General features: G+C 35.9%; 1 protein-coding gene across 1 annotated transcript; it reads right to left on the bottom strand.

The window, feature by feature from the left end:
* Positions 1-3,914: 3,914 nt before the first annotated feature.
* Scgbeta (sarcoglycan beta) lies at positions 3,915-10,578 on the bottom strand. Its single transcript, XM_067085991.1, has 7 exons — positions 10,459-10,578; positions 8,803-8,924; positions 8,119-8,301; positions 7,165-7,273; positions 6,586-6,675; positions 5,830-5,985; positions 3,915-5,079 (listed from the first exon to the last, which is right to left on the bottom strand). Exons 2-7 carry the CDS (start codon positions 8,913-8,915, stop codon positions 4,759-4,761), a joined length of 972 nt encoding a protein of 323 aa, XP_066942092.1. The 5' UTR covers positions 8,916-8,924; positions 10,459-10,578; the 3' UTR covers positions 3,915-4,758.
* Between the last annotated feature and the right edge of the window lie 705 nt (positions 10,579-11,283).

Genomic DNA, 11,283 nt, shown 5'->3' with positions numbered 1-11,283 from the left:
GGGAAACAGAGAGACAAGAGGAGAAGGAATAGAAAGAAAATAGGAAGAGATAATAAGCAATTACTTTACAGACAGAAAAACAGTCGAACTTACACTTTTGTGTATGTGTGTGTGAAAGAGAGAGAGAGAGAGAGAGAGAGAGAGAGAGAGAGAGAGAGAGAGAGAGAGAGAGAGTGAAGAAATACAAGCCGAGAGATGAAGAGGGGAAATCAAGATGTCAAAGAAGAAATATAAAATAAAAGTAGGAAGAAATATTAAGAAACCAACTCAGAGACAGGCAGTGAAACTGACTTATGTGCGTGTGTGTGAGAGACAGAGAGAGAGAAAGAGAGAGAGAGATAGAGAAAGAGACAGATAAGCAGATGTGAAAGCTCAACAGACAAAATTCAATTCTTTTATTTCGTTATCTGGCGCCGCAACCACTAAGGTCATCGACGGCAATCTAACACTCAATACGTCGTCCATTTACACAATACGAACTCGTATCGATTTCTCGGGCCTCACTGTAACCCATTTTCTGGTCCTTCGGGAAAGTCTGTATTGAATTTCTATAACAGAGCTCAGTATACAATGCTAAAACAACATTAAATGTGGTCAGTTCTTGGATGGGTGCAGATAAAGTGTCACGTTCACGAGTATAGTTCTTATAGGTCATGAACCTTAGCCAAAATTCATGTTTTATGCAACACTGGTTCATGTCTTCACGGAAAAATAGCTCAAGAAATACATTGACCTTTTTCACAGACTAATCTTCGTTATAGATTGTGTTCCTAATGTCAAAACCAGCGCCCAGTAGCTATATTAGTTTTCGAAGAAGCCAAATTAGTAGCACGCCAACACCAAAGTCTTCTATTTCGCCGTCAGTGTCAGCTACTTAATGCCAAATTTTGCGACAAGATTATTATTATTATTATTATTATTATTATTATTATTATTATTATTATTATTATTATTATTATTATTATTATTATTATTATTATTATTCAGAAGATGAACCCTATTCATTTGGAACAAGCCCACCAATTATTATTATTATTATTATTATTATTATTATTATTATTATTATTATTATTATTATTATTATTATAGGGAACAAGCCCACCACAGGGGCCACTGACTTGAAATTCAAGCTTCCAAAGAATATTATGGTGTTCATTACTAAGTAAAAGAAGGTCAAGGGAAATTATGCATTGCAACTTCTCTTGAACTTCTGAAGAAGTTCCAATTGCACTTGGAGGGTCTCGAAAGCATATAGGAATATTTCCAGACTCAGTTAAGGATTTGATAAAACTCGGGGAAGTAAGTTGATATATTTTATTTTATTTTTTTATTGAGAAAACACAGTCATTCCTCTCTCACATGCATTAATGTATCTTGTGCGTTCGTTCTCAAAACAGTTTAAAATGCAATTCGTAGAATCTAAGTAACAGAGAGAAACTTAATACTGCTTTTAGGGTAAAAGTGAAATTCACACAGGAAGGCTATGATTAAAAATTGCATTATATATATATATATATATATATATATATATATATATATATATATATATATATATATATATATATATATATATATGTATATATATATATATATATATATATATATATATATATATATATATATATATATATATATATATATAATATATACAGTATATATATATATATATATATGCATATACACTTGTGCTATCTTCATATAGCTGAGGCATTTACCAGCATAAATTTTGTTTAAAAAACGCAAATAAAAATACACTTGAAACATTACCTCTCACACACCACTCATAATAATATTAGAAGCCCCAAAATTCTAATAAAACATTACGACACCGACACTGGACAGAATGTTTCCCTCAATTAGGATAAAATTGCAACATTGAACTAAGCCAAGTCTGTCACAAGACTCGACATGAACACTCATCCATCAGTCTTTTTTTTTTCACACGAAGAAACATTATGCTAGGCCTAGCCTAGCGCGGTTCTACCTTTGGCTTGTCATCTACGCGTCACCGCAAAAATATCGTTTATCAATATAATTTGTTGACCGCACAATATAGAACTGGGTGTATGTAATACTTTGATCCCCATGGGGCTAGTACTAAACAAGGCGTCCCATTGAGCTTCCACCATGTTTACAGTAGTACTAGCACTTCGGAGGTGACGCACGGATGACAAGCTATTACGGTCAACTTTCCAGGTTACCTCGCCTGTGACACAGGCCGAACATCTGCGTAGATTAAAATTTCGTCGCGCATGAAGAAAACCTTTGGCTGATTGGCGCCAAGTTTAGCTTCAGGTTTCTCAACGCGGCAGAAGACGTGCCCTGTGGCTCCAACTTAACTCCCTATCATTAGGAGCAACTATTTATACTTTGCAAATGCCACAAGAGTAACTTTTCTGCCACTGCACACTCAAACAGTCATTCATCTTCTGATTTAAATAAAATTTTAACGATTCAACATTAAAATCTTCGATAGAGCTTCTATTTCAGTACGGCAATTGAGAATTCTCATAGACTACACAATATGGAACAGTTTAGACTTAATACATTACAAAGTTTAAAGCCGCCTGCTAAATTGTACCAACTTAAGACTGCAAAACTTGTAAACTGATAGATCTAGATTATAAAACCTGAAATACTAAGGAAACTTACTGTAAGTAGCACAAAGAGGGGTAAGCTTACACACTCATCCCTATCCAACGAAATTTCCAACAAGACAAAATCGGTGACAAAACTGGTGTCCCATTTCTTCGTTGCAGTGATGTTACGCAAGCACGAGCTTGCACGGCTGCAATTTTGTCAACAATAACAACTAACTGGTGAGAAGTTTGCCACAGTGATGCAAAGTTATTCCGTGAAACGTGTAGGTGTGACACTCGCCGTAAGTCTTCACGGGACAGCCGGCTCTAGACCTATTAAACAAATCGCCCACACATGAGGCTTAGTTGGAGGATGAGAGATAGGAGGTACAGCAGAGAGAGAGAATGCATTGTATACTTTGCACTCTATGCAACTAAAAATATGCCATCAAACGTGGAGATGTGACACTCGCCAGGAAGCCAGCCTGGGGCTAGTAGGCCTAGGCCTGTTAGACATATCACCCACAAATGAGCCATAGTTGAAAGATGAGAAGTAGGAGGTACAGCAGAGAGAGAGAGAATGCATTTCATACTTTGCACTCTGCGCAGCAGATCATCGAAGACGTGACGTATTCCCATGCATCATCACATACTTTATAGCCGCAATACCATCCAACTAGTTATCTCTCGCGGAAAGGAGTAGCCTAGTGTCCAAAGGTTGACACACGTCGCCTTCACAAATAAATTCTTTCTTCGGCGCGCAATACATGCGGCTTGCTTCTAGAACATGTTTCACAGGAATAGAGAGCAAAATTCGTTATTGATTTTAAATAGACACCACAAACACTTTCAGTACAGCTGTCCCTCCCAAGAGGTACCTTCGTCTTGTAGAGAAGTGTATACAATACACTCCACTTCCGTTCTGTTTTTGGTGCTTTTCCTGTGAGTAAAGCACAATTGCTCAGATTTGCATGTCCTGGACTTATTTTCAGACGACGTGACATCAAAATCAGTAATGGTACTCCTGAGAACAATTACGATTGAAAGGTCTAATATGATGGGAGAGTCTAGTCCCGGCTTTAAAGACTTCTCAGTAATTATGGCTAATGACAATTGCCACTATACAGCTTGTAAATTCCGAATGATATGTATATTCTACACGTTTATCATATGTGTATTATTTTTCTGGCAAGGCAAAAGGTTCGCCTTTGATATGTATGTATGTATGTATGTATGTATATATATATATATATATATATATATATATATATATATATATATATATATATATATATATATATATTAGGTGAACTTATCAAAGGCAGAGAATATCAGTACAGTTATAGGGGAGAATTTTGATCCAAACGGCATAGAAATAATATTATTAACAGAGGAAATATTTTATACAAGAGTCCCCTGTTCTATAACCCTCTTATAACCCAGTGGACATTGTAGATCACAATCAGATGATACTTGTGAAAAATTTACGAATTCTTTTCTTTAAGAGCACAAGTAAGGAATCAGGAGGTAGCATGAGTCTGCAGATCTAGAATACCACTATTGCACATAGGACTGAAATCACTTGTTGTAACAGGAATCTAATAAAACATTGGAAAAAGTGAGCGTCTTTTGAAGTCACTTTAGAGTCCAGTACACAATAGTAGATCAGCAGCGCAAAGAATCCTGGAAAAGTAGCCAGGAACGAGTTCCAGGCTTTGGCGTTGCTTCGAAGGTTGTTGGGGGTTTCCAGGCGTTTGTTGTGGACTGGAACAATCCAGGAAAGAGATCCAAGCTTTGGCGTTGCTCAAAGGTTGTTGGTGGGGCAGGGTTCCAGGCGATTGTTATGGACTGGAACAATCCAGGAAAATTATCCATGACACAGAGATCCAGGCTTTGGCGTTGCTGCAAGGGTTGTGGGGGGGTTTCCAGGCGATTGTTGTGGACTGGAACAATCCAGAAAAGAGTTCCAGGCTTTGGCTTTTTTGCAAAGGTTGTTGGTGGGGCGTGGGGCGTTCCAGGCGATTGCTACGGACTGGAACGATCCAGTAGAATAATCCAAGAAAGAGTTCCAGGCTTTGGCGCTGCTACAAGGGCTGGTGTTGGCGGGTGGAGGGGGGGTGGGTTTCCAGACGACTGCTGGGGACTGGAACGATCCAGGAAAACAGCCCAAGAAAGCCTTCTAGGCCTTGGCGTTGCTGCAGGGATTGGCGAAACTCGCGCAGTTGATCTGGATGGCGGGTTCCAGCCGGTTGTTGTGGACTGGAACGGGTACCCGGAAGAGCTGGGCTTGGGGCATGCACAGACACAGCTTGTACTGGCCCCTGTCCTTCGTCACGTCGACGTTGGCTGCCAATGGAAGGGCGTTGACGTCCACCATGATTCCAGCTCCGGCCTCCAGGTAGATGGAGCCGTTGAGGCTCTTCATGAAGATGTCCTGGTCCACGGACCAGGTGAGCTTGCCCCCGTCGAAGGACATGCCCTCGTTGCCCTTCAGGTGGATCTTAGGGGGGGGAGGGAAAGATGGGAGAGTGTTGTTAATGGTAATCTCTTAAGTTCTATAGTTACTGTAGAGTTAACTGCTCTAAGCTTATTCATTTTATATATTGGTTTTTAAATTCATTATCTGTTTAACTAAAGTATACCTGCAGAATATATATACAGTATATATACTGTATATATTACAGGCAGACAGCGAAACCAGGCATTTCACGAACTGCCTGAAACTTCAGGCATATAGTGAAATGCACTTAGGGACATTTGATCTGCCCTCAGGGGCTAGTACTAAAACGGCAAAACAGTGACTCACCTACACTGTTTCGCCTTGTTTAGTACTAGCCCCTGGGGGCTGAAATGTATTTTGCCGTGTCTAGCACTAGCCCCTGGGCGATCAAATGTCCCAAAGTGCATTTCGATATCTGCCTGAAATTTCAGGCAGTTCGCGAAATGCCCAGTTTCGCTTATCTGCCTGTAACATATATATATATACATATACATATATATATATATATATATATATATATATATATATATATATATATATATATATATATATATATATATATATCAGAAGCCCGAAAATTCAGAAAATCCTTCTCTTCAAAAAACTAAAAAAAAAAAAAACACTAAGAGCCCCAAACTACAACAATAACCCCCACCCCTCTCCCACCCCACCCCTACCCATCCCCTTCTACAAAAAGCCCTAAAAAGCCTTTAAAAAAACTTTAAAAAGTCTTATCACATCTTCACGCACCGTGGAATCAGACCTGATGAGGAGATCGGAGGAGGTGGGGCTCGCAACCCGCGCAGTCTGGGTCTTTTTCACATTGAGGTTCTCGATCCCCTGGGGGAGGCCGAAGCTGGGGTAGTCGGTCGAAAATATGGGGGTTCCCGAGTCTGGGTCGGTCACCTGTTGGGGGGCGGGGGAGAATGTTAATAATAATAATAATAATAATAATAATAATAAGAAGAAGAAGAAGAAGAAGAAGAAGAAGAAGAAGAAGAAGAAGAAGAAGATAAAATAATAATAATAATAATAATAATAATAATAATAATAATAATAATAATAATAATAATAAGAAGAAGAAGAAGAAGAAGAAGAAGAAGAAGAAGAAGAAGAAGAAGAAGAAGATAAAATAATAATAATGATAATAATAATAATAATAATAATAATAATAATAATAATAATAATAATAATAATAATAATAAATATTAAATTTCATTCTCCAAATGTATCTCAATACATGCATGTTGTAATGCTGAATGCGAAAACACATGTATATAATATTATATGCATGTGTACAGTATATATACATATAATATTTATATTTATATTTATATATATATACATAAATACATATATATACATATATAAATATCTATATGTATCCCGTATACATATACATATATATAAATATACATATAATACAGTATACATATATATATATATATATATATATATATATATATATATATATATATATATTACAACTCAAAAGCGCGATCCTACCTGGAAATGTTCCACCCTTTTGATTTCGGTCGATTCCGGGCCAACTTCCAGCACCGGAGGCTTTGCTGACGTTCTCAGGCCCAAGGAAACCTGCCGGACAAAATATACTATGCAGTTTGCTTTAGCAGCACCCTATCTAACTATCTATCTATATTATCTATATTATCTATCTGTCTATCAGTCTATCTCTTTGTCATAGTAGACTTTACAAGGGCATCACTTTTTTTTTATTTCAATAAATGGTAATTTTAGAAAATAGACATTTTTATACTATAGAACCCTTGGTAGGTTTTGTATATATAGATAGATATATATATATACATACATTTACATATATATGCATATACATACACACATATATATACAGTGTATATACATACACAGACCCTCACGTATGAAGGGCATACACGGCATCTGAACGCCTTAATTCTGCTCACGAACTTAACCCCGAGCAGTACAGAATCTCCTGCCGAGGTTTAAACTCGCTCGAGATTTCTCTCGAACTGATTATTTCGAAAGCCTGCGGAATATATAGAATAATGAATCGACTCTAAAATTCCGCTTTCCACTGCCACTTACCTTGCTGTTGTCCCCCTGGATCGAGAACGGGACGTCTGTGTAGCTGTAGATCAAACCGTCTTTCTTGTAGACGTTGCCTAGGTCCGCCCTGCCGTAGAACTTGGTGGCGCTGTTGGGGTACATTAGGTCTATACGGTTAGCGTCTGGAGTCGAAGCTGTGTATATATGTATATATATACATATATATACATACATATAACTATATGAAGATATAAAGGCCCATAAAACACTATTTGAACTTTGCCGCCATATATTTCGAACACTTCCTTTTGCGTTTCTGTTCGCTGGTCAGGGAACAGGCACAGAAGGAAGTGCTCGAAATATATGGTTGCAACGTTCAAATAGTGTTTTATGGCATTTATTATCTTCATATTATACTGTTGTATTACAGTAAAACACATTCATATAACTACAGTATATATATAACAGCAATCATTACAGGAAACCTAGACCTATATCCCAAGCGACCAGAACTCAGCCACCAGCCACGACAACATAATATTTTCGATCTCAAAGAAAACTGAATATCATCTGCTTCGCTTAATAAAAAAAAAATGAATATCAAGCAAAACTAAATTGCTAAAACCTCAGTTCCTGTTGGAACCAGAAGCTCTGGAAAAGTAGAAGTATAATTCAAATTTCCACGGAGCTAGCTTTATGAGCATAGGTCTAGGGTGAGAAATACTCCTATCTCATAGTATTTGATAACAATAAGTAACAATAATTAACAATGTTCAGATTGAGAAGTATAGCTTAAATTTCCACGAAGTTACCCTGGAACATAGTACTAGGGAGAGAAATGTTCATATCTCAAAGTATTTAATAACAATAAGTAACAATGTTCAGATTGAGAAGCCAGCCATGAGTGTAGGACTGTACTGTACATGGCGAGAGAACCTCAGACCTCGAAGCTTTTGATATCAATACAACTGTCAAGATTTCCATGAAACTAACCTCGATTCCGGTAGGAACTCGAGGCTCTCCATGCCGTAGCCGAGACGCAGGACCCCCATGGCGAAGAAGGTGAGGAGGAGGTTCCCGGAGGCCAAAATGAGAAGCACCACAACGATCCCCCAGAAGAAGCCGCTCTCGCCCCTGTTCGTTTCGCTCCTCTTCGAGACAGTTTCCCGTTCGGTGCTTTTGTGTCCGAGTGAACGAAACAATTCATTTTTTTAAACTGATTATTTAAGTGAAAAAATAAATAAAGTGAAACATTGATATGTAATAGACTTCTTCTATGAATGAATTTATAGGTAGACCTTTGGTACACGAGGACAAGAGTATGAATAACCAGGAAAGTGAAGAAAAATTAAGAAATTACATAAATACGGTCTAAAGATATCTTTAGATCAAGGTCGTAAGAATGGTCAAAAGAATGAATCTTTAGACCTAAGCCGTAACCGTGGTCTAAAGATATCTTTAGGCCTTGGTCATAAATACTGTCTAAATGTATCTTTAGACCAAGGCCGTAAGAATGGTCAAAAGAATGAATCTTTAGACCTAAGCCGTAACCGTGGTCTAAAGATATCTTTAGACCTTGGTCATAAATACGGTCTAAATATATCTATAGACCTAAGTCCTAAGAATGGTCGTAACTCGACTCGGTGGGAAAACGTGAGACCATTCTTGTCGACGTACCTGGTCGTCCTGTTGGTCGATCTGGACTGTCGAGTGAGTGTCGCTCTCTCCAAAGTGCTTGGGGCAAGCGACGTGCTTTCAGCCAAGAGGGATGCGGCTGCAGAATCACCCATCTTGTTTATCTGGTGGTAAAAAAGTCAATAAATAAATAGATAAATAAATAAATGTATACATATGCATATTTATAAGTTTTTTATTTTCGTTCATCTCTTTTGGTGCCAGAGTTTGAATAGCCATGTATACAGTATGCATATGTATATATAATGATATATATATATATATATATATATATATATATATATATATATATATATATATATAAATGATATAAATATATATGCGTATATATAAACAAATATATATATATATATATATATATATATATATATATATATATATATATATATATATATATATATATATATATATATATATATATATATATATATATATATATATATATATATATATATATATATATATATATATATATATATATATATATATATATATATATATATATATATATATATATATATATATATATATATATATATATATATGCATACATATATATGTGAGTATATATATGCATACATATATATGTGAGTATATATATGTAAGGTACGTATCAAACCCAGGCCACGCAAACACACTTATCATAATAATATAATTTATTAAGGAAAAAGTAATTTTAGGTGAATTCCATGTAAAGCAGTGGTTCTCAACCTGGGGGGGCGTCAGCAATTCCCAAGGGGGTCGCGAGCATTAGGGAAAAATTAAACATCTTCTAATTATATTCATTATTCTCTTAGCAAGAGTCGCTAAGAAGCAGTGTCAAGTATCTCACTAATTTATTCCCAAAAGAATAAAAACACCTCTTTCTCTTTTATTTTATTTTATTTTCCTTCAAATCTGGGAGGGAGTTTTACTCACAGATGCAAGGGGGGCGTGGAGGGAAGGACCAACTCTTAGAGGGGGCGTGGTAAAAAAAAAAAAGGTTAGGAACCACTGATGGTAAAGGGTTATAACTCGTGACGGGTGTCTAGGTGTGGCAAAGGAACAATATTTTCAACAAACAATGATTAAGGAACTAAGCTGGTCTTGCATGATTTCTACCCAATATTTCAAAATCACGTATTTTATTACCAATTATTCTATTTCATGATTATGATTATTATCATTCAGAAGATAAACCCCCCTTTTCGTATGGAAGAAGCCTGGCATTCAAGCTTCCAGAGAATATTATGGTGTTCATTAGGAAGAAATAAGATGAAATAATAAGTACAGTAAGATGAGATGTCACGTATTAAAAAAGAAAAATAAATTAATAAAGAGATAAAAATGTGTCAGAATGCACGAAGAATAGTATTGTGGTAGTAATTAGTGCATTGCATTTTCGCTTGAACTTCTGAAGAAGTTCCAATTGCACGACATCCTCAATAAGGAGACTGTTCCACAGTCCAATGGTGTTAGGAATAAAGCATCTCTGGAACTTGGGAGAAGTTCGACAGCAATGCACATTTACTTCACGGGAATACTTAAAAAAAATACGCTCCCATTCACGATTCCATGCTGAATGGCACATTCTCCCTAGCCATTGATAGTCTTGGGGGCTTTAGATAAGATCCCACTTGATCCTAAAGGCTCACTTACGGGATAAATAGTCTCGTTAACGACACAACTTGATCAACAGTAGATGCGTCGTCTGCTTCTCGTAGCTAAACAGACGTTGTTCGATTGTGTTTCCCAGGAGTAAGTTACCTTCAAATCTGCTGCTTTAAAGCCTTCAAATCGATAATATGATGGTAATAAATTATTTATTTTATTATTATTAATTAATATACCTTTTTGTATGGAAAATACGTATAAAAAATATTAATCTTTGAAGGGTCTAAGTTTGGTATCAGAGGATTGAGACGATGTTGAAAGGGTCGTCTGCTGTACATCCTTTCGTCTGATTGGTTGTTATTGACAAAGCAAATTCATTCTAAATACTTACTGGCATAAAATAAAGGAAATTTTGTAACGAAATCATTTTTATTGATTTAAATTTATACAAAAAAATAATTTGTGCAACAATGTATAGTATTCATGATATAAATTCTACCGAAAACATTTGAAGAAAACTGATGTTGATGTTTTTATTTTTCAATTATTTATTGGCATAAATTACAAATATTTTTATAATAAAAAGTTTTATTAGACTGTAATTACAGATAAAAGAATAATTTATCCAATGAATTATATTTTTGTACTATGCAAACTACACCAAAATCCTTCGACAATGCCGATGTTGATGTTTTCTTTTTTCACTCTATTGGCATAAATTACAAGCAATTTTATGATCTAAATAAATTTTATTTATACTCATTATTATATATAAAAATTAATTGTTAAACCTTATACAATATTTTACCATGAAAACTACACCAAAACCCTTCGACAATGCCGATGTTGATGTTTTCGCTTTTCACTTTA

This window comes from Macrobrachium rosenbergii, chromosome 42 (assembly GCF_040412425.1).
Source record: "Macrobrachium rosenbergii isolate ZJJX-2024 chromosome 42, ASM4041242v1, whole genome shotgun sequence".
Taxonomy (NCBI): domain Eukaryota; kingdom Metazoa; phylum Arthropoda; class Malacostraca; order Decapoda; family Palaemonidae; genus Macrobrachium; species Macrobrachium rosenbergii.
This window is presented reverse-complemented; position numbering and strand designations above follow the sequence as displayed.

Excerpts from the sequence above, each read along its gene's own strand:
- Scgbeta (XM_067085991.1), bottom strand. The coding sequence starts at position 8,915 with ATGGGTGATTCTGCAGCCGCATCCCTCTTGGCTGAAAGCACGTCGCTT. Across the intron at positions 7,274-8,118 it reads GAGTTCCTACCGGAATCGAG|CGCCACCAAGTTCTACGGCA; the intron begins GTTAGTTTCATG and ends GTACCCCAACAG. Across the intron at positions 5,986-6,585 it reads AAAGGGTGGAACATTTCCAG|GTGACCGACCCAGACTCGGG; the intron begins GTAGGATCGCGC and ends GCCCCCCAACAG.